Consider the following 23,992-nt stretch of genomic DNA (forward strand, 5'->3'; position numbering starts at 1 on the left):
GATCAGCATAAGTTGCCATTCATTAATAGTGCTTCAATTTAATTGCTTACGTGACATCTATGTTTTCTTTATTTTGCTAATATTTTCTTAATCTCCTTATATTTGACAGATTTGCTGAGACTTAGCTAAGTTGTCAATAAACTGTATTTCGGTGACACTGATAGGAAGGCACCATTAGTGTTAACCTCCCTTGGACAATTCTGGATCAAAAATTAGATTTAGGAACTGCAGTTGAATCTATGCTACATGCATTGAAATGAATGTTTTAAAATTATTTTTACAAACTTATTTTAAAACAGAATTAATGAACAGAAATATGAATCTCAAAGGAGGAAAAGTCCTATATGTGATAAGCTTCATATATGGAATTAGAACAATATTTAGCACTGCTATTAAGGTGTTGTACTAAGGCAGTGGTCTCCAACCTTTTTAAGGTAGAAGATCATCTCTGAATTTTAAAAGCAACCCAAGATCTACTTTGCATTGCTACCATACTCTCCCCTCCCCCCCGCCCAGTAAGTAAGTCTGTGGGGAGGGAAGGGGGGAGGAGCAGACAGAGGCAGAGGGAGAAGAAATTATTTGGGGGTGTGCCTCCCTAGCAGGTAAGTCCCACCTAGCCAGGGTCCCATTCAGCTTACCCCTGCTCCTGCCTCTGCAGTACTGTCCCTCACTGCAGGGGGCCTCGATCTAGCCCCTGCCCTTTCTCTCCCCCATGGGCTGGGGTGTCCACGTGCATGTCCACAGACACTCAGCCCCCCACCCCAGCCTCAGATCAACTCCAAGAGGCTTCGAGATCTACTGGTGGATCAAGTTCCACTGGTTGGTGACCACTGTACTAAGGCATAGGTCCATATGGGCCATGGCTTTGCAGTTGCATCCATCTGAACAGGCATTTCAACTTTTATACATATGATTGCAGAAGTGGGATGTATAGCAGAAATAATTTGGGAAAGCCCTCCATGATGAGTTTTGACTTTTCTAATAAATCTAAAACAGTGTGCAAAGCTTCATTACTGTTGTTCTGTTTTTAAATGATGCTGCATCACAGAAAAACTCATTCTAGCTCATATCCTCTGGGCCACCCTTTTATGTGTGTCTATAATTTACAAGACTCTTTGCAGGGGGTGTGTATATAGTCAATAAGGACTGTTGCTTAATTCACCACTTAAAGTTAACTCAATTAAAATCATTTGCAGAAGTGTACACTAAGAATCTAAGAACAAATTTTGTAGCAGTCATATTTAACAGTAGTGCATAGACAAATTATGTGGCAATTTGAATAAAAAGAAAATGTTTCTAATGTATATTTAAATACTTTAATACACATTTAAATAATTTTTCTTGTATCCATTTGCCAATAGACTCTCAGAACCACTTGATAATCTTATTTTAAAATTCTTATTCAACTGTATTCATTAAAATCTAACAACTCTTAGAAGCTGTTTTTATTTTGTCAGAGTTGGTTTCTGGATTAGTGAAATTTGCATACATTTAAAAAAAATAAATTGTATAATTGTTTAAAACAAAAACTGAACAAATAAACCTTAGCTAAGGAGCAGAGAAATTATGTTAGCTAAAGAAAGCTACTTTGAAAAAGTATAAAGAATGTGATATCGGAGAGATAGTAGCCTTGTTCATTAGGGCCTAGAAGGCCTACAAGGTATCTATTCAAATGTTAACAGGCCATTTTGTATTGTGGTCTTAAAATCCTTTGCTTCAAAATAGTCCCCATTTCTGGTTGAATCTTTAGGAGATACCCCTCTGCTTTGAATTAATATTCTATGTTGTATATTGGATAATGACATTCTTAAGGGAGTTTTAGAAAATGAATACAATTCCTCTTTGATTCTTGCATTCCATGCTGTTTTACTTTGCATGAGAAATTATGTAGTTAGATCTTTTTGACTTTTTACTTTCAGGTACATTTGAATTAACAAATTGTGAAAAGCACCCAACAGGTACCATTGATGTTGAACTAAAATGGAGATTTGCCTATCTACCACCAAGTGGAACAGCAATCCCTGCAGACCTAGCAAATTACATCCAAAATGAGAAATCAATGGAGACTAAATCACCAGTGAAGGAGGAAGTTCAGACTCCAGCCCTGATCACTTCTTTTAGTACATCAGCAGCAGTAAGTAATTTAGCAAGTTCACAATGCTTAAGAGATTTAAGAGAGATTTTATAATAGATCATTCAATCCAGCTCGAAGTAGGATTAATCTATACAATGCATTTCATAGTGCTTAGTTCATATACTTTATGCAACTACAATCTTGGATCTCCTTTGAGAGACTTCCCTGTTGCCATTTTTGAAGTCTCCTACATAGGTACACAATAGCTTAGAACACAAAAATAAAAAAAAATAAATCCTTTTTCATAGAACCATTTTGTAGGACTTCCAAAATATTTTTTTAAGTTAAGTTCAAATCCTCAGTCAGATGAGAACCCCTCCACCCCACCCCCCCAAAAGAAATTTTAAAAATTTCCAGAATAGTTTACCATGTAGTCATTAGACTATAGATTTGGAATATTGCCCATCAGCTAATAAATAATCAAGCTGAAAATTAAACCAGCTTTAACTCCACACAAAAGAGAAGACATTATAAGTAATGGCAAGTACTGATTGTGATGAATTCCTTTCTGAATTTGGCTACCTTGTTCTAAAAGAAATAGGTTGCTATAACAGGAAGCTAGAAAGCTCCTGTTACTCTAAGAGGAAAGAATAGCAGGCTAGGCAGAATTCGGGAGAACAAGCAGCTAGGAAACAAGCTAACTGCTAATGAAATGGCTGCCAGGAAACAGACCAGATTGAGAGGCACAGGTAGAAGCTAACTAAGGAAAGATGATTCAAACTGGGGAGGGAGGCAGAGCAGAAAAAATCATTAAGGGCAGTTAGGGAGTCAGCCCAGAAACAATATGCTGCAGACAGAGGAGCTAAGTCCTAGCAGGGAGAACAGGAGGTCATCAGGCACAGAGGGGGACTCCTGTGAGTGCCCACAGAGTCATGTAACCAGAGGGGACAGTGCTTAGGAGACTCTTTAAGCCAGTGCCTGAACCCAGGCAATCAGTCTGACCCTGCTAGTTACCAAATAAAGAGCTCCTGCCCTGAAAAGTTGCAGTGGGAGGCTCTGCTAGCTCCTGAAATGCCCTGAGAATATCAGTAGAACTGACTGCTTGATGTAAGGGATGATAGGACACAGGGCAAGGAGAAACTAGACAGTCATTTGGGCTTGGAGTTTTGTTGGAACCTGAGGGCTTATGTGTTTTGTTTGAATTTGTACCAGTGGTTTGGGTTTGGGATTCTATAGGTGGTTTGAAAGTTGCATTAGTGCCAGAGGGACATGTGACTGCCTTGAGCCTCGCTGGGGTTGGGCTCAAGGCACTGACTAGATTAGAGGGCCCAGAGACCTATCAGGGCAGAGATAGGGACATGGGAGCCCAACATTGCCTTAGAGGGGCAAGAACCAGGGCCATGGGCCCATAGCCCACAGGGACAGAAACAGGGCTAGAGAGCCCACAGCCCAAAGCAGGGCTGAGATTAGGGCCAGGGGCCTATAGCTCAAGAGGGGCAGTGATGCTTGTGAGGCAAAGCAAGGGTTGGGGAGTTGCAGGCCATGAAGGTCAGAGACAGGGGCAGAGATAAGGACCAGTGGCCCACAGCCCAGGAGGGACAAAGCTAAGAGCCTTGAAGAGCAAGAGGAGGGCTGGGGCCCAAGAAGCCAGGCCTGGTACTGTGGGTCTAGGCTAAAGAAGCTAGCCAGAGCAGAGGGGCAGAGGCCAGTACTAGTAAGGGAGTGGAGGTCTGAAGTGGCCTGGTAGATGGGGCAAAGTGCCCACCTAAGTGATGACTGGAAACACCTGCAAGGCATGGGCATGACTATAGGGGAGGTTCAGACGCCATGATAAGGCATTAGGTGCATTGGGTCACATACAGGACAGGAGGGCCTACCTAACGTGAAGGCTGGTTGGGGACCACTAGGACCCAAGACAGATCCACTTACAGAACAACAGGGCAGGGTTCACTTTCCAAAGTGAATGAAGAACATCAAGGCATAGCAGGAGGGAAAAACGCTGGGATAACCTACAGCCACAGTGGCATGGGAGCCACATGGCCACCAGGGGGCATCATGCTCATGCCTGGGGCACTGATCCAGTTACAGTTGCATATTTGTATAACTTAAATCTAAAGAAAATGTTTCTGAGTGTTTGAAAGATCTTCAAGGCAGCAGTGTGTGTGTTGCTTTCACTATTAGAAGATTGGAAGTTAAAGCAGTGATATTTAAAATAAGAGCACCATTTAAAAAAAAAAAAAAAAAGGAAAAAAAGTTGCCCGTTCTTGTTTAATTTTCATTAGCAGAAACCACCTCAGTACATAGGGAAAAACACAACGGGGAATAAGCTGCCTTCTGTATCATATTCTCTCCTTACTGCATTAAAGCTTTTACAGACAATTCTTCAATTTAGAATTTTCTTGTTAATTTTGCAAGTATTGCTAGCTTCCTCTATTACTGCTCTTACTTCAAAATTCAGGAAAAAGAGCTGGTGCAAATATAATTGGTTTACAGCAAGTGTGTCAAACTCCATCTAATCCCCCAGGCTGGATCTATACCACAGGATTTCTTGTGATCTGAATCTGGAAATGGCAGGAGCAGCAAGACAAGCAGTGGCAGGGAACTGTGGGGATTAACACATCTGCCCTTGCCCTTCTAGGACTCCTTTGGACCAGATGAGATGGCCCACAGACTGTATGTTTGACACCCCGGGTCTGTAAAATAAACAAATGAAGTAGAATTTTGAGGTGTAAGACGTTCTGCTACATGTTTGCTGCTCAGGGATTCAGTCCTACAACCATTCTGTTCTGTACTTGCAGCCTCTACTAACCTCCATGGGTATTCCATCAACTTTCAGGATGAAACTATGAGCGTCTCTCTCTCGTTAAATTGTTATCACTTCAAATACAATCCATACCATCTTGCCTTTACAAAGAAATCACAAAGTCTGACAACTTTTTACTATAACAAATTATAAATGACGGGTATTTATAGTCAGACTTACCCCCAAAAATATTAGTACCCCTTGAAAGGGGTTATAAAAACAAAAGCTTTTATGGGTGGTGTGGTTTGTTGGGGTTTTTTTTGTTTGGTTTTTTTTTTAATTGCATCGGCTGCACAGTTGAGGTAGATTTAGACAAGCTTTTGGGTATCTCACTATCTTCGTCTGGTCTCTGCCAAAAGCTTGTCTAAATGTACCCCAACCATGCATTTAGTCCCATAAAAGATATCATCCACAAAAACACTTTAGCTCTTGTTAAGTGAAGCAATTTAAAAAAAAAAAAAAAACCCCACACAAAACACATTTTGCTATAATTTTAAATATGCTTGTTTATCCTAGACACCAAAGCCTAAACCAAGGCAGCGCACAGCTCAAGCTGGCAAGAAAGTATCTTTCATGGATGCCAATACATTACAGATTCCAGTAAGTTTTAAATGTTTTCCATGTATATAGATTGCTCCACACAGGCTGTCTCCCAAATTGGAAGTGTTCTCACAGGCTACCTCCTCAACTGGAACTATGCATTGTACATTACTAATTAATTTGCTGTTTTTACTACACAAACTGCATTATTTTAGGTTTGTGAGGCTGACCAAAGGGATCGGCATCGTACTCCAGAGAAATAGGTTGCGTTGCTACGGCTTGCATGGTAACTTTGCAGTATAGTTATTTTAATTAACTGAATCTAGTTAATTAAAATAGTTTCTTTACCACCATATTGTAAAATGTTCTAGGATGTGTGCTAAGTATTACTTATTAGATATTATGGCTTATTAATTATAGGGAGGTTAAGGGTTAGGGTTTCTGTTCATGAATACATTGATAACCTTAGTCATTAAAAACAAAATATGTGTTTTCAGTTCACACTTCTTCCTACTGTTATCTAATTTACCTTTATTAAAGTTGCTATTTTGGATAGTGAAACATACCAGAAATTCTAATCACAAACTAAGTCAATCTGTTGTTAGTTCTCCTTAGAAGAGGGCACAGCTGATTAGTGAAATTAAACTTTTTGAAAAATGTAATTCTGAAAAATTATAGAGGAAGTAATGTATTTATATATTAATATACAACTTTAATTAGGTTAAATCTTCATAGAAACGTTTTTGGACCCCTCTTATTCCGAAGTGCCTCCTCTCCTTCCTTTTCTTCTCCCCACTACTACATAGGGATGCATTTCCTGTCACTTGATTTATGGCTCCACTCTGGTGCACAAGATTCAGATGTTCAAAAAGCAAAAGCACGTTTCGGTGGGTTTTCACTGTTCAACTATGTAGGCTTCCTTGAATATTCTGGATTTCCTGTTCACATAACCCAAATTTCAGGCAAAATAGTAAAATGCTTTCATTAAATAATGAAATGAAAACTGCTTTTGTGGGAATCTTAATATTCTACTATCCAGTTTCCAACTCAGATGTTGCAATATGGTGCCTAGTGCAAGAGCTCTAGAAATTTAAAATGGTTAGGAAACAAAGAACCTGAACAAAGAATTTATTCGGTCTGGTTAGATCTTGTTTGCTGCAGAGCTGCCTAATTAGCTACACAGTAAGGTCTCAACATCTACACATGTGGCCCTATTAGACCACAGGAAACTAATTAACTCTGCCGCAGGTTAGTACTTGTAGATAGAAGTACTATCTTACGTTGGGATTCTTTAGTGTGAAGCAGTGCTTGCTGGGGCACAAGTGTGCTGCAGTGCAAGGGCTGCTTGCCAGCTAGCCCCACCCTTGTGCCCCAGCTAACCCTTTGACAGCATGTTGAGCTGGGCTGGAGTAGCCCCAGGCTGGCAGACTGACCCCCCTGCCAGGACTGCTCTAACATGGCTCAACAGACTGCAATTTACATGTCTGCCCGGAAGCACCAAGTTCTAGCGTAATATGCACTGGAGTTTATTGTTCCGTGCTAATAGCGCATGTAGATGCACCCATTGTAACTGCTCTGATGAAGAAAGTATCTGCAGCTGCAAAAAATGAGACTCACTCAGGTCTGGGTTGAAAGTTTTTGCTTTTAGGTGTCATACGTATATGTCACGAAGTGGGGCCTAGGAGCGGCCGTGATTCCACTAGTGCCCCCTACCGTGTCAATTAGGCGATCCAGCACCCTCATCTCGCCTGCCACGTCATGTTGTTATATGGTTCTAGAAGGGAGGCTGCCTTTGATCCCCTAATACGCAGTGTTATGCTGAACTATTCCCCGTTCCGTATGAGGTGACTCGGTGCCTTATGGGCAATGCGTGCCTCCTACCTCCCCTTTAGCATGCCCCAAGCCTCGCAGCTCTTCCGGACGTTATCAGGTCCTTTTCTTTTCGGCGCCCCTTTCTCTGGCGCCCCTGGGCTTGTCACGCAACCGGCGCCCCTTTCTCAGTCAGCCCTCTCGGGCTGACTGACCGTACTCTTTCCAGTTGGGCTCAGGCAGCCGGAGCCTTACCTGGCCCGTTTGACCCTTCAGAGTCCCCACCACTGTGGAGCCCTTCTGGGATTGTTTTCGGTCCACACCCCTACTGGGGTTTCTATTAATTCCCAATTGGGCTCAGGCAGCCGGAGCCTTATCTGGCCCCTTTGACCCTTCGGGGTCCCCAACACTGGGAGCCCCTCTGGGATCCTTTTCAGTCCACACCCCTACTGGGGTTCCTGTCTGTAGTATTTGCCCACTCCTGGGGCTCTGCTTAAAACCTGTCCCCACCGGGGCTTCTCTCTGTACTCGCCCCCTCGTGGGGCTTCTCTCAAGTACGCGCTTGCTCCTGGGGCTTCTCTCTGCCCCCCCCCAGGGGCTCTATAATCATGGACTCGCCCTCTCCGGGCTCATCTCTTTATTGGCACCCACCCTAGGCTTCTCCTCATGTGGCTCTCCCCTTGGAGCCTAACACAAGCCCCTCGGGCTTCTCACTGATGCTCCTTGCAGTAGGGCTCAGGTGGCCTTAGCCGTGCCTGGCCACCAAAATCCTCTTTGCCTTTCTCAGGGCTGGGGTCTTACACCCTAACTAAGGTGCCCTCACTGGCACTGTGCCCCTCCCCAGGGCTGGGGTAGTACACCCCGCAATGTAGCACCACACTCTAACACTGGGAGCACCCCCACTCTCCTGGGGCGCTCCTAAATGAGGCCTCCTCCATCCCCTTATAGCCTCACCCGGTCCTCCAGTCTAACAGTAACGAACAGAACCAAAAGCCAAATGGCTGTAACACAACAACAGTAAGCCTCCTGGCTTATAACATAGGGTCTACACTCACTTGGCTCTCTAGCAATGGCCTCCCAGCCCGGGTTCTCTCCACCCTTACCATGCTGTAGCCGCTTGGGTGGTCAGGCTGCAACCATCAGCTCTCCTGCCCCTCAGACTCCCAGGAGGGAACTGCCAGCTAGGCTTCGGCCTGGGCTGTTTATAAAGGCCCGGCCCTGCCCCATTCTGGTCACATGACCAACCAGGTTGCCCCAGCAACCAGCACCTGAGCTGCCCCTGGAGCTTGGCAGCTGGCCTTCTCCCTTCTTAGGAACAGGGCACCTGAGTGCCCCTGTGACAGTATATCACCAGTCAACAACGATGTTCAGTCAGAGGTGTACAGACGCTAGGACTCCTCTGCCTGTGCCTTTGCTATCACTGATGCTTTTCCCTGCTGAAGCACAGAGATAGTTCCTACTGCTATCAGTTATCCCCACCACAGCACAAAGAAAGCTACCACTTCTCCCCACTGCAGTGTGGAGAAAAGGCCATCCCTTGCACTTCTCTTCACCATAGAGAAGCCCCTGCTGCTGAACACTGCTGAAGACATAATATGCAGGATGGATTTGAGCTAGAGGCCATAGGTTGCTGACCCCTGGATTTATATAGCAAATTTAATCTTTTCCTTATTTTATGCTAATAACCTAGGGTCCTGTTGCTGATGAAGATGATAACAGAATTGCACAGAAGATTAAGGCTGATGCATCCATTGTTTCAGATACTTCAGAGGTACAAGTTGATTCAACTTGTGGGAGATCACATGATTTATGTTTGTATGTTGATAACTGCCATAGTAAATTTCACTGTTAAATTTTATGAATGCACTGAATGTGAAACTGTAATACAGCGGTATCCTATTTTAATTGTTTTGTAATTAGAATTTTAATTTTATATATTTCATATATATTTTCTTAACTGTAGAGAAGAGCAGCTGAATAAGTGGTCAGTAATGAAGTTGACGTCAGCATTACAAACCACATATACGGTGTACTCCACAACTACTAAATAACTTAGAAACCCAAAAATATTAGAGCAAAAATTATCTTATTTATCAGGCAGGACAAATGAATGTTTAAGCAAATGGTTTTATACGGGTTTATATGGAGTGTCATGTTTCATAGATTTCATAGACATTAGGGCTGGAAGGAACCTTATAAGATCATTGGGTCCAGCCCCCTTCCCAAGGGTCAGGAAATCAGCTAGGGTCAAGGGATCCCAGCAAGACAAACATCTAAATGATTCTTAAAAGTGTCCAGAGTAGATGCTCACACCACCTCTGGGGGGAATCTGTTCCAGGCCTTGGGGGCTCGGACAGTAAAGAAGCTTTTCCTTATGTTCAGCCTAAAACAGTCTTGCAGGAGTTTGTCACCATTGGACCTTGTCATCCCTTGCGGTGCTCTGGTGAACAAGCATTCCCCTAGGTCCTAATGCACACCCCTTATGTACTTATAGGCTGCCACCAAGTCACCCCTGCGCCTGCTCTTCTCCAAGATGAAGAGTCCCATAGCTCGCAGCCTCTCTTCATAAAGCCTGTTCTCACGCCCTCTGATCATGCACGTGTCTCTCCTCTGGACTTTTTCAAGCTTCTCCACATCCTTCCTAAATTGTGGAGCCCAGAATTGGATGCAGTACTCCAGCTGTGGCCTCACCAAAGCTGAGTATAGCAGGAGGATGACATCCTGGGTCTTACTTGAGATGCATTGGTAGATGCAAACTAGAGTTTTGTTCACTTTGCTAGCTGCAGTATCGCATTGGTGGCTCATGTTTACCTTGTGGTCAATCATGACCCCTAAGTCTTTTTTGTGGTCATGAGTGTAGCACTGCAGAGCCTATAAGTATGATGCAGGGGGTTTTTTCCCCGAGGTGGAGCACCTTGGATTTCTCTGTATTGAATGCATCAGGTTTTCATCCACCCACCTTGCAAGCCTGTCGAGGTCGGCCTGGATCATCAGCCTATTCTCAAGTGTGCACACCCTTCCCCAAAGTTTGGTGTTGTCAGCAAACTTAGCTAGTCTGCTTCTAACACCAGTGTCCAAGTACAGGTAAAGAATACAGGTCCAAGAATGGAGCCTTGGGGGACACCACTAGTCACTGAGTTGATTTGGTTCCGTCAACTACCACTCTCTGGGTCTGACCTCAGAGCCAGTTCCCCAGCCATTGGACTGTGGAGTAGTTGAGGTCACAGTTGCCCAATTTTTCTGTGAGGACATCATGGGACACCAGGTCAAAGGCTTTTTTAAAGTCCAAATATATGACAACAACCTCTTCCCTTTTGTCCAGGTGATATATCACCTGGTCATAGAAGGAAATGAAGTTGGTCAGGGAAGACCTACCCACAACAAACCCATGCTGGCTATCCCTCAGAATGGTGCCTTCTGTTAGCCTGTCAAGAATGGTTTCTTGGTTAACTTTTTCCAAAATCTTCCCAGGAATTGAGGTCAAACTGATTGGCGTGTAGTTTCCCGGGTCTTATTTCCTCCCTTTCTTGAAAATAGATACCACATTGGCCCTCTTCCAATCTTGTGGTATTCAGATGAAATACTTGGAGTTCTCAAATATCCTTGCCAGGGGCCATGCTATCATGTCTGCCAGTTCCTTTAGTGCTGCGGTTGATGCTCAGTGAGCTTGCTCTGGTGGTTGTCCACCCATCCCCTTGCGAGCTTAGTTTAAAGCCCAGTCAAGCAGGTCAGCCATTCTGGCTGAAAAGAGCTTCTTCCCTGTGGAGTGAGGTGGAGGCAGTCTCTTCCAAACAAACCACTGCCTCTCTTTCCGAACAGCAGGCTGTGGTCATAGAAGCCGGAGTCTTCTTGATAGCACCAGAGCTGCAGTCTTCTGTTTTAGTGCCTCAGTTCATCTCTCCCTCCTCAGCCCGTGACCTGTAACCAGAAGGATTGAGGAAAAAAAACGCCCGTGCTCCCAACCCCCTGACCCCACTCCCAGAGCCCTGTAGCCATTCATGACCCAGCTGGGATTGCTCCAAGCCATGTCATTTGTGCCCACATGGATATAGAACATGGGGAAGTAGTCAGCAGGCCAGATAAGTTTTGGGATCCTCTCAGCCACATCCCAAATCTGGGCTCCTGGGGGCCAGCAAACTAAGAGGTTGGGGTGAACAATCGCTTCCTCTGTCCCCCTCGGGAGGGAGACTTCCACAATGACCACTCTGTGTTTCGTCTTAGGCATGATACATGATCGTGTTTCTTCCTCAAATAATGTTATATTAAGTTATTATGTTATAATATAATTTAATATATTAATATAACATACCATAAAGCCCATAAAGCTGGCAAGTCAGTCAGCAACACTGAAGTCCTTGACTTCAGGAAAGCTGACTCTGACAAGCTCAGGAAGCTTGTCAGTGAGGCCCTAAGGGACCACAACCCCAGGGGGAGGGGAGTTCAGGAAGAGTGGTTGCTCCTCAATGGAGCAATCCTTAGTGCACAAGCTAATTCTATTCCATCTTGGAGAAAAGGCAGCAAGAAGGCACAGAAGCCCTGCTGGCTCTCCAGGCATCTAGCAGACCTCCTGAGGCTAAAAAGAAAGGCTTACAAAGGACGGAGGGCAGGATTCACCTCCAGGGAGGAATATTCTGCACTGGTCCTGTCCTTCAGAGAGCAAACCAGGAAAGCCAAGGCTGCAGCTGAACTCCAACTAGCTTTGAGTATCAAGGACAATAAAAAGTCCTTTTTCATATATGTGGGGAGCCAGAGGAAAAGCAAGGGCAACATTGGACCCCTGCTAAACCAGATGGGGCAACTGACAACTGACACCCAGGAAAAAGCCAAACTATTAAATGGGTACTTTGTGTCAGTCTTTCGTCAGTCCCATGGGACGCCCATGCCCACCAAGGGACAGAGAGGTCCAGGTGAGGATGCTCCCCTGCCCTCCATCAATGCTGACCTCGTGAAGGAACACCTTAAGAGGCTGGATATCTTCAAGCCAGCCAGCCCTAACAATCTACACCCCAGGTTACTTAAGGAGCTGTCGAGCATCATAGCCCAGCCCCTGGCATGGATCTTTGAGAACTTCTAGTGCTCTGGTGTAATGCCCGAAGACTGGAAGAAGGCCAGTGTGGTGCCTATCTTCAAGAAAGCGGGGAAAGTGGATCTGACAAACTACAGGCCCATCAGCCTGACCTGTATCCTGGGGAAGGTCTTAGAAAAGTTTATTAAAGAGGCCATTCTTAATGGACTGGCCAACACCAACATCCTGAGGGATAGCCAGCACGGGTTTGTTGTGGGTAGGTCTTGCTTGACCAATCTCATTTTCTTTTATGACCAGGTGACCTATCACCTGGACAAGGGAGAAGAGATTGATGTCATATATCTTGACTTCAAAAAAGCCTTCAATCTGGTATCCCATGATCACCTCTTGGTGAAACTGGCGAACCGTGGCCTTGGGTCCACCACAATCTGCTGGGTGGGAAATTGGCTTTGTGGTCAGACCCAGAGAGTGGTAATAGATGGAAGCAATTGTCGTGGTGCCCCAAGGCTCTGTCCTTGGACCCATATTGTTCAACTTCTTCGTTAATGATGTGGACATTGGAGTCAGAAGCAGACTGGCCAAGTTCGCCGATGACACCAAACTCTGGGGCAAAGCATCCACACCTGAAGACAGGAGGGTGATCCAGGCTGACCTGGACAGGTTCAGCAAATGGGTGGACAAGAACCCGATGGTGTTTAACACTGAAAAATGCAAGGTTCTCCACCTTGGGAGGAAAAACCTGCAGCATTTTTATAGTCTCGGCACTGCTACGCTGGCTAGCACTACCAATGAAAGGGACTTGGGGGTCATCATTGACCACAAGATGAACATGAGCCTTCAATGTGGTGCTGCAGCTAGTAAAGCGAGCAAAATGCTGACTTGCATCCATACATGCTTCTCAAGCAAATCCCAGGCGTCATTCTCCCCTTGTACTCAGCCTTGGTGAGGCCACAGGTGGAGTACTGTGTTCAGTTTTGGGCCCCACAATTCAAAAAGCATGTGGAGAAGCTTGAGAGAGTCCAGAAAAGAGCATGACCAGAAGTCAGGAAAACAGACCTTACGATGACAGGCTCTTTAGCTGGGAAAAGTGCAGGCTCAGGGGTGATCTGATGGCCACCTGTAAATTTATCAGAGGTGACCACCAGTATCTGGGGGAACGTTTGTTCACCAGAGCACCCCAAGGGATGACAAGTTCGAACAGTTATAAACTACTGCAAGACTGTTTCAGGGTGGACATAAGGAAGAATTTCTTTACTGTCCGAGCCCCCAAGGTCTGGAATATCCTGCCATCGGAGATGATTCAAGTGCCTACATTGAACACCTTCAACAGAAATTTGGATGCTTATCTTGCTGGGATCCTATGGCCCCAGCTGACTTCCTGCCCCTCAGGCAGGGGGCTGGACTCAATCTTCCAAGGTCCCTTCCAGCCCTAATGTCTATTAAATCTATGAAATCTACGTAATATATATTATATTATATTCTTCCTCATGTTATATTAAAGAATCAAAAATGCAGTACCAAGAAGAATTGGATATCATGGGGCAACATGCATTATGTTCCTGTTATAGGACGCTGTCCAATTTAAAATCATAGAAAATTAAGTCTGGAAGGAATGTTTATTTAATTTGTGCTGAAAATTTTCCAGTTATAGAGATTCCACGACCTCTAAGTAATCTCTTCCAGTGCTGAACCGCTGTCATACTGACAAAGTTCTTCCTAATATTTAACTTAAATGTCCTTTGTTAGCATTTAAGCATGTTACATTTCATCCACTGTGAACATGGAGAGGAATCCCTTTTGTATTTGAAAGCACTTATTAAATGCCTTCTTTGGTCCTCCTTTCTCTAGGTCAGTGGTTCTCAACCATTTTAGACTCAAGCCACCTGTGCATAACTTCTGTAAATTGAATAGCACCCGATTTCAAAAACTTATATTATGTAGTGCATATCTCCTTGCAGAGGGAGGGACTAGGCAGTGGGCATGGAAGACCATTCAGGCAGGGTAAGCCTGAGTCTGCTCTTATCCACTTAGTTAATCTTCCTATCTCCTTGTACCTCACGTATCTCTTCACACCTTGGATCACCCTGTCCCAGCACTCCACTTAAGAATCACTGCTGTAGTCTACTTCCAGTCTTTTTCTAGAACTCCAAAATGCTCTGGAGTGTCCACAGCAGTTTGTCCATGTCTGTCTTAAGATATGATGACTAAATGAGGAATCACCAATGCTAAAAGAATAGAAAACTCGCTTACCATATTTACTTGAATCTAGGTTGAGGGTTTTTTCCCCGGTCACCATGGGGGAGGTGGGAGGAAAACCCCTCATCATAGATTTGCATACAAAGCAGAGTCAGGTGGCAGACAGCTGCTGCAACTCTTACTGGCCCACAGCAGCCTCCTGCCCCGCCCCACTCTGCTTGCCCTTTGTAGCTTTTGGTCCTCCCTCTGCCCCCTTTTTCCCCACTTACTGTCAGGCAGCTTAGTTCCAGCTCTGTCCCTCCCAGGCACAGAGATCAGGGAAACTCTCTGTTGCATGGCCTAGCAAAAGCTGCATTTCTGTGTATGGTGCTCCATGAGCTGGGAGGGAATAGAGCCTAAGCAGCAACTGATAATATGATGGGAGGTAGGGAGTGGGGAGGAAGGGACAGAGATTGTAGGGAGTGGGTAGGGAGGAAGAGACGGAAATTTTGGAGAGCTACAGGGTGGAAGAAGTAGGAGAGGCAGAAGGAAAGGGGGCTGACTGCCTGCCCACCCCTAGCCACTGCTTTCCTTGCTGTAATAATGAGGTGATAGGGAGGAGTGAATTTAAGACAACTCTCCAATAATTAAATTCTATACCTGGAAAATGATAACAAATTTTAGATTTTTTTTTTATATGGAAAAAATTTATATTATTGAAGGGTCATCTTAAATTCAGGTTCATCTTAGATTTAGGTAAACATGGTATTTTGACTTGTATATGGCATTCCTATTAATGCATCCCAGTGACCATGTCTACACAAGATGACTGCACAGTAGCATCACGTAGCACAAATTGTGATGCAGTGCTACTACACGGTAGTCTCAGGCTACTGCAGAGTAAGCATCATGAAAAAGCCATTCAGCGACACAACTGCTCAGAAACTCCAGTTTCTGCACTGTCATTTTAATACTTATTTATACAACTATTAAATGACTGTGCAGTACTGCACAGTAAATGTCTTGTGTAGATATGGCCAGTATGTCATTGCCCCTTGGAAAAAAAAAAATCTCACTGATGACTCAGATTCAACTTTGGACCCAGTATAACGCCAGATTATTTTCTGAACTACTGCAGACTGGCCAGTCACTCTCCTTTTTACATTTGTTCATTTGATTTATTTTTTAACTTTCCAAGTGTAGTATTTTGCAATAGTCCTGACTGAATTTCATCCTTTCTGTTTCAAACTATTTCATAAATTAATCATAGTCATTTTGATTTCCTCATGTTATCCTCTAGTGATCCTGAAACCACACTCAGTCCCCAAGAAATTTAGTATACACTCATTCCATCTTTCAACTCCTTAGAAAAACTGTTGAACAACAGATCCTAAACAGACTCATGAAGAAACCACTCTTGACACTTCTTCTGTGTTTGACTTTGTTATTGGTGACTACTTTTCATCCCAGTTATCCAATCATAATTGAATATGTGTGTATCCAGTTTTGTAAGCTAGCCCATAATTTCTTAGGTGCCTGTAGCATTCACATAATAGACAATGTCAAAATCCTTACTAAAGTTGAGGCATATTACATATACTACATTCCTCACCTCTCTATTGCCCCCGTCCATGGGACCCATGACCCTCTCATAGAAAAAAATCTTTCTTTTCTACTTTCATCTCATGGCAAAGAAGGCCAAAAGGTGTTCCATTTCTGAGGAGATACATTCAGGGACTGCAGAAAAGTTTTTCCACTCTTGCTCAAGAACTGTTTCAGTAGCCAAGGATGGTCCAGATCACACAATACTTCATTCCCAACATGTTCCATATGGCTACGGAGGGGGGCTGTAGAGAGTATGAAGATTCTTTAATGATGGAAGAATCCTTAGTGGCTTCCAAAGGTTCCTTTGTATTGTTCCAGTGTTTTGTTTTAAAGGGTTTTAATAGAGCTCATCAAGTCCAAGTGTAGAATCACTTTGGGACGTCTCGGAGGCTTGTAGACAACTTTTAATAGTCTCTGTTATTTGTAGAAGGAAAGGAATAGCCTTGCTGTTTCTGATTGTGGGGAGAAAAACTGGAAAAAATGGCAACAAATTTTTCATTATCTAACTCTCCACAGACTGTCTTGATACTATAGCAGATTTCCTCGATGGGTATGATTTCTTTTATAGTACATACTGAATTAAGTTACTGTTGTCTGTGACTTGAATAGATTTTGAGCCATTTAGTATGTAGCTACAAAGATGGTTCTTTTTTTACATGCTTTGTGCAATTTCCTTTTGAAATCCTCATGAATATGCTACATGAAGATTCATCACTTAATAGAATATCATCTGAAGAAAAAGGTGGTTGAAAAAATATATAGGTTTCTAGAAATAATAAATGCGTTAAAAATATAAGTTAAATGTTTAGAAACCATCAGATTATATATCTTGATAGGGCCAAGGGACATTTTTACTACGCAAGATGTTATATATACTACAGAATGGCTGTAAAACATGTTATTTTTATTTATTTCTTGTCTTATGTAAGGTTATGCAAGAAAAATTGGCAGATGATAAAGGAAAGGAGACTGCTGAAGAAATTCTGCAGCAAAAAGATGATCTCTCTCATCTGTCTGAGGGTCAGTTTGCTGACCACAGTTCAGCTACCTCTGAAGATGAAACAGAAATAACTGAGGAATTGGAACCAGAAGGTTATTTTCATTTTTATAAAATATAAATGTATGTTTCCCTAATAAATCTGCCTCTCCCCATTTTTAAGCAATTGTTGTTAACAGTGGGAGCTGTCTTATTATAAGCTTCATGACAGAATATTCTAGTTTTCCTTATGGATGTAGGTGTGTGGGTTTGTTGGTTTTATTCTTAGCCCAAGTGGAAACTATACTGTTAATTGAATGCAAAAACCTGATATATGACCTAGTTTCATAAAATATTAAAGGAAACCTTGTTTCTATTTAAAGTGTCTTTATATTTCCCCTTCAGAACTGTGCTGTTCTAAAGAATATTTTAACAAGTATGCTCGTTTTGTCTGCAGATAACTACCATCAGTAATATCAGAGATTTTCCTCAAACAATGAGAGGGCAATACATTTTTTAACAAGTGTGACACAAAGTTGGTAAAGGCAGATTTATGTAAAGAGTACAAAGGCCCAAGTCATCCTGTTCTAGCTCATATTTAAACTTAGTTATCAGGAAAGCAAGCTTGATTCCCTGAGACTGAGATTTAAAATAGGAGTGGGTACAGGATTCTAGAATTTTTAATTAGTTAGGTATTTTGCTTTTAGCACAATTTGAAAAAGATGGAGTAACTCTTTTTCCTTTTTTAAATTAACTTTTCTCCAGTAAAACAGAGCTAAGGTATTTAGAGAAGTGTCACCCTACCCCAACCCCATACCACCTTGAAGAAATTATTTTTAGTACATTCTCAATGTATGCAAGCATGTTGGTGAAACACAAAGAGTGAAAATCCACAGATTAGTTTAATATAGAAATATTGATTTAATGTTTGTCTACACTGCAGTTCATCATGGGAAAATCTGGTAGCATTGCACCCCTCAGCTTCTATCATTATACATTTTGGTGTTTGTAGAAGACTGTTGCAGGGCACTAAGCGGTGCCTGCTACTTTCAAGAAGTGGCTGACTGGTCAGAGAGCCCTGCCCAGTCTGCAGGGCTCTCCAGCTGTGGGTTGCCAGGTTTGCAGCCTAAGGAGGGAATAAGGAACACCTGCAGGACCCACATGACCAGCTGGAGGCAGGGTTTTGGCCTAGATAAGATATGGGCTAGAGTCAAAAAAGGGGAGCCCTGGCAGCCACCAGCGAGGGAGAACTGCAAGTGGAAGTAGCTGGAGAACTGACACTGTCTGCTTTGTTTCCCAATGCAGTGGGACCTACCTAGGGACCTCCCAGGTACTTAAGCTAGAGAGAATGCAGTAGAAAAGGGACATAGTATTTGTATTGTATATAGAGTGGCCATCATAGAGGACATTCCGATTTCCTGCTACGCTGTCCTCTATTGATACGAAACCTGACATCTACATGTCCTCTATTTTTCTCTTCAAGAGAAAAATAGAGGACATGAAGGCATCCAGTTTTGTATCAACAGAGGACAGAGTAGCAGAAAACCGGACTGTCCTCTGTGATATCCACCCTACTTGTAGATGATAGGCAAGTTACAGCTTGGAGGCTTTTGGTTTGTGTTTCTGTTTCCATCCAGAGGACCAAGATGAGGCTAAAAGGGGTGGTTTGGAGGCCTCATTTTGTGCCCTAGAGCCAGAGGGCCTTGGATACAAGGGCACAGGGAGCCCATAGAGTCAGAGGGGCTAGAAATTATAACACCTACAAGGCTTGGGACATGCTAAGGGAGAGGCTGGAGGTGTGGATAAACCTTTAACACTGAGATAGTAACAGGGCAGCCTCTTGCCTAAACTGACCTTTAACAGCTGGAGCAGGCAGCTGCCAGGTGCCTGATGAGGGCAGCCATTTTCAAACATAGGCCAACCAGGCAGGGCCAGCAGTTAACTGTATACAGCTGAGGGAGCAGCACCATCCAGCTCCCTTTAGCAGGGAAAATCCTGGAGGTAAGGGCAGGAGCTAGGGGGATGGCTTGGAGTCTCCTGGTCCTGGTAAGACCTAAAACTGCACCCTGCCAGGGAAGAGTGGCCTGGTGGGGCTCTTGGTGGCATGGGAGCCCCCATGAAATGCCAGGCCAGTTACTTCCCCAGTGAAAGGTGAGTGTGAGGCACCTCCTAACCCCAGCCACACATTCCTGGTGGAAGTAAGATTGGACAGGGGGAGCCCAGACTCTGGGTGAGCCCTGAGGCAGAGCCCAGGTTAGGAGGAGGGACCCTGGGCAACACCTGGGCTCACCAAAGAGTCCTGTGGCTGCAGAGGGGTAACCAGAGAGAAGCTCCTGAAAGAAGTGGCCCTGGTGAGGGGGCTGGGATCGTGAGCTCCAGTGGGGAATGAGAGTCCCATGTGAGACTCCAGAGCTCAGGTCCCAGTGCCAACCACTAAAGAAACATCTGCAAGGCATGGAACATGTGTAAGGGGAGGTCAGAGCATGTACTAAGGCCCTGGTGATCAGGAGGGCAAGAAAATGGGTAGCCTCCCGCCTTATTAACATACTTTTTCTATCAAGGCGTGGCAGAAAAGCAAAGCAAGAGGTTACCCCAGAGACGCATGGGCAGCCAGCAAAGACCTGGTGAAGAGGCCACCCTGTTAAATGAACATATTTGAATCCATCAAAGGCGTGGCAGGAGAGATAGGTGGGCAGACTGCCCAGACAGGCGAGCTGTGGTAGCGACTGGTCTTGTGACCTCTTCTTGTCACAAAGACCAAATAAAAAATAGTGACTGTTTAAACCAGGGGTGCTCAACCTCTGTTCCATGGGCCAAATGCAGCCTGCGGCACCACTGCATCTGGGCCACAGGGCTCCCCAAGGGTCAAGAAATTTGACAGCAGAGGAGCAGTGGCCATTAATACTGCTACCATCCCCCCTGGCAAATTCCCAAACCTCAAGCCCTATGCAGCAGCTATGCCCTGCTGCCAACCCCCCCAGTGGATCCAGACTGAGGTCAGGCCACACCCTCCTCCCCATGTGGCCAGATTGGGGCTGGGCCACACCTTCTTCCCCCCACAGGCCTAGGTTGAGGCCAAGCCACATTGCCTTCCCTTCTGTTGGGGCCAGGTTGGGGTCAAGTTACACCCCCTTCCTCCCTGTTGGGATGATTCAAGCCTCCCTTCCCCCTGTGGGGCCAGGCCTTCCTCTGCAGGGCCAGATTGCAGCCAGGCTGACCACAGCTCCCCCCTTCCACGCAGCCAGATGGTGCCCATTGGGTCCACCTCAGGCACCAGATCAGGACCACTGGCCTGATCCGACCCAGACAGGGTGGGCACTGCCCATCTGTTCTGCCAGTGAAAAAGATTGAGGAGCACTGGTTTAGACCATTTAACACAACCATTTGCTTGTGTTATGCTCTACAATTAAGAGATGATTTACCTGACTCTCTCATGCAATATTTATTAGAAAAGTTTAATATATTGTTCTCAGATTTCTTGATAATTCTCCATTGGACTATAAATACAGATTTTGTTTTAACTTTATTGATTTTTACTTTAACAGTTCAAGATGATAGACAAGCAACTGATGCCATTGAATCCATAATAACTGACAGTGATGATTGTGTTGTTCCAAGCCCATTGTCCAAGAGTATCAAACAGGTCAGTCCATATTTTTATGGCAATTTAATTCTTTTTGATAAATTAGGTAAACCTAAGGAAAATATGTAGCATTCAGCTTCCTGTGAAATAGCGAATACCAGATTTTCAAGGAGTCTTTAATTTCAGTAGGTTTCTCTGTTTTCAAATTCAAATACACTGAGGCTCCATCTACACGTTACACTTAAGGCACGATTAGCAGGTAATCTCATGACTGAAATTGTAACCCAGCCACACGTTTAATCAGTGAATGGCATGATAAAACAAGCAATAAGCCACAAAATTATTCCAGGAACAATGTGGAATAACTTCATGGATTGTTCTTATCATGCCATTAATTGAACATATGTCCAGGTACTTCCCTGTGGTTGGGAGTCTTTTCAACTGAGGGGCTCCCAGCCACAGTGGTGCACCACCTGCTCCCAGCCCCACAGCTCAGGAGGCTGACAGCAGTGGTAGCATTCCCCATGCTGTCTTTGCTGTAAGTCCAGCAACTGATGAGACTTGCAGCGCTCCCCTGTCAGCTGCGGAGCTCACAGCAGGGGCAGCACATGGAATGCTGCAAGCCCTGCAGTGTTACCTGAACTTCTAGAGGAGCCCTAAGACGCACATATCGGGGCACTTACCCTAATGACCTGACAGTTCATGCTTTATAGGTTTTCTTCATTCACAATGATCTTTAAATTTTTGATGAATTTGTAAACTTGAGCTTTCAAGTCACATGGTTATAGTTCTGACTATGCAATGCATGAATTTACCAACTGTATGTAATTACTACTTAAGTACAGCTTTATTTAGGAATCCTTTACAGAACATTTTCAATGTAAACTAGTAACCCAAGAAAGCTAGATGTTACTATAAATTAATAGGCTAACATTTCATTACTAGAAATCTGGATTTAAAAACGAAAAATAGATTTCATAGTCTTATCTCAAACCACCACATCACTTTTCAAATTTCAGCATAATTAGTAATCTATGATTAAGGTCTTCATTCAATTACTATTCCCATTGATTTTAATGAAGGGTATACAACTGGAACATTATGCAGTTTCACAAATCATTTTGAAGTGCACTAGTAGAGATTTATATAGTATTTCCATCACACCCACTCACATGCTATCCTGTGCTAGAAAAAAAAATTGTTTCACTTTTTTTTTTCACTTCATGTCCTTTTTTTAAGATTTCATTTTATTACATGATGGCTTCAGCAGTATCCAGACAGACGCACTTTAAGAGGAAAATGTCAGTCAGTTTTAATTTTTGATACTAAAAAATTTTCATAATAAAATATTTGTACTAGTCTAATTTAGATCCCAGTTGCACCTTTTATACTTGCTAGTACAGGGGGAGCTTGGGATCATTATGTCTGCAGCCCAGCCTGACCTGATTCAATCCCAGGGCTGAACTGAATGCCACACATTAAATTTAAAGTGCCATTCACACCAGCCACATGGAATCTTTATGGCTGATTCACCATTTTAAAGGACCTTAAATTTAATAGATTAATAGATATTAGGGTCAGAAAGGACCTCAGCAGATCATCGAGTCTGGCCCCCTGCCCCGGGCAGGAAAGAGCACTGGGGTCACATGACCCCAGCCAGGTGCTTGTCCAGTGCACATGGAGTACCCTTGCCATTTATACCATGATTAACACCTTAATTATGGCATAAATGTAATGTGTAGAGGAGCCTTAGAAGATATCATTGTACCTGGGGTGAAAGTTTGTCTCAAAATGTTTTTTTTCTGAGCCAGAATATGGTGGTAATGCTAAGGAAATGTCAGTGAGGAGGAGGCAGGGATGGAAAACTTAAAGTAATATTTCCATATTTGGTTCTGAAAGCAATGCCTGTCATTAAAGTTGCTTGGCTTTTCTCGTTATGAGATCTTATTTTCAGTTGCTTAATAAATTTACCAAACTTAACAATGTGGGCTGTGATTTTCTATGAAGCGTCTGCTTCTGGTTGAGTGTTTTGGAAAAAATATTTAAATGAAGCCGGGGAAAAATAAGTTGTTTTGTCCCTGTTAAAAAATGCTAGTGACCTTTTCTTTGGGTAGTACAAATGCCCTCATGCACTGCAGGAGGGACTTTACATCTTGGCAAAACACTGGCTTTCGTTGCAGGGTTCAGTATGTTACCATCTGCATGAACATCAGATTGAGTCTGGCCATTCAACCACTTAAATTACAGTTCACGCATGCTTAATAGAAACGCCTTAGATTTTAGCAATTACATTTCATGAAGTTTCTGTCCTCACTCAGTGCTTCAGCTCAGGATTCAGAAGGGTTTCATCTACAATTGAAGTCCTAACTGCTGCAGGCTATTCTGTGTTTAGGGACAGGCGTCTGAACTGAGAGCAGGGAGACTGTCTCCTCTTCTGTCAGTGATTCTGCTTTCAGATATTTGGAGCACAAAGGAAGGGAAGAAACTGCATGATTTGAATTCAGAAGGGGAAGAGCCAGATCTACAGGTGGAACAGATTGGAACTATAGGATTCTGAGAGAGAAGGGAAGTTGGAAGGGTAGACCAGGACTTACTTGGCGAAGAGGCATGGTACTAGACTCCAAATCAGGAAGAACTGAATGACAAGGTGGAAACCTTGACTGAATGAGGCTGGAGGATGAAGAAGGAGCAGGGGTGTAGGATGGAGAATTGGGACTGGCTGGGCAAAGGAATTGGGAATAGTTGATGAAACTCCCTCGTAGTAGGGAGGGATATGGGACAAGAGGAATCTAATGAGCTGAGATTAGGCTTTAGAAGGATGGTAACTGGACTGGAGGCTGGGACTGGATAGCTAAGGAGAATGGGACTGGAACAAGGAACCTTTGTTTCAGAAAGACAGGTTTAAAACCAGGACAGATTGAAGGGGATGGAGAGATTGTGGATACTACAGCCCACTCTTCTCCAGAGCCAGTAGTACAGTTCATAGATTCCTGAGTTTCACCACTCCTGTGTTATAAGCAAATATCTATGAAACCCATTGATAAAATATCCATCCCCCTCTAATGCTGGTTGACTAAACAATTGCTTGAATTAAGGTTTACAAAGCACTCCACTACTATAGTGTTATAGTAAAGCTTGTAAGGAAAAAACAATTTAGTCTTTCAGAGCAGAATTGGAATAGCCAAGTCTTGAGCCTAAACATTGAACAGGAATAAAACAAAATACTGAATAGTTGTTTGAGGAATACAGAGTAGTACAGGCATACCTCGGAGATATTGCGGGTTTGGTTCCAGACCACCGCAATAAAGCGAATATCACAATAAAGCGAGTCACACAAATTTTTTGGTTTCCCAGTGCATATAAAAGTTATGTTTACACTATACTGTAGTCTATTAAGTGTG

General features: G+C 43.6%; 1 protein-coding gene across 1 annotated transcript in view; it reads left to right on the plus strand.

Annotated features, from left to right (window-relative positions):
* RPGRIP1L (RPGRIP1 like) overlaps positions 1-23,992 on the plus strand; it is a 138,651-nt gene that overhangs the window by 70,890 nt on the left and 43,769 nt on the right. The window contains exons 17-21 of the mRNA XM_019535713.1: positions 1,920-2,134; positions 5,394-5,477; positions 8,917-8,997; positions 16,962-17,124; positions 20,554-20,651. Of these exons, the coding sequence (XP_019391258.1) occupies positions 1,920-2,134; positions 5,394-5,477; positions 8,917-8,997; positions 16,962-17,124; positions 20,554-20,651 (641 nt within the window). The remainder of the gene's footprint in view (positions 1-1,919; positions 2,135-5,393; positions 5,478-8,916; positions 8,998-16,961; positions 17,125-20,553; positions 20,652-23,992) is intronic.

The sequence above is a fragment of the Crocodylus porosus genome, unplaced genomic scaffold (assembly GCF_001723895.1).
Source record: "Crocodylus porosus isolate Cpor-Errol unplaced genomic scaffold, CroPor_comp1, whole genome shotgun sequence".
NCBI lineage: Eukaryota > Metazoa > Chordata > Crocodylia > Crocodylidae > Crocodylus > Crocodylus porosus.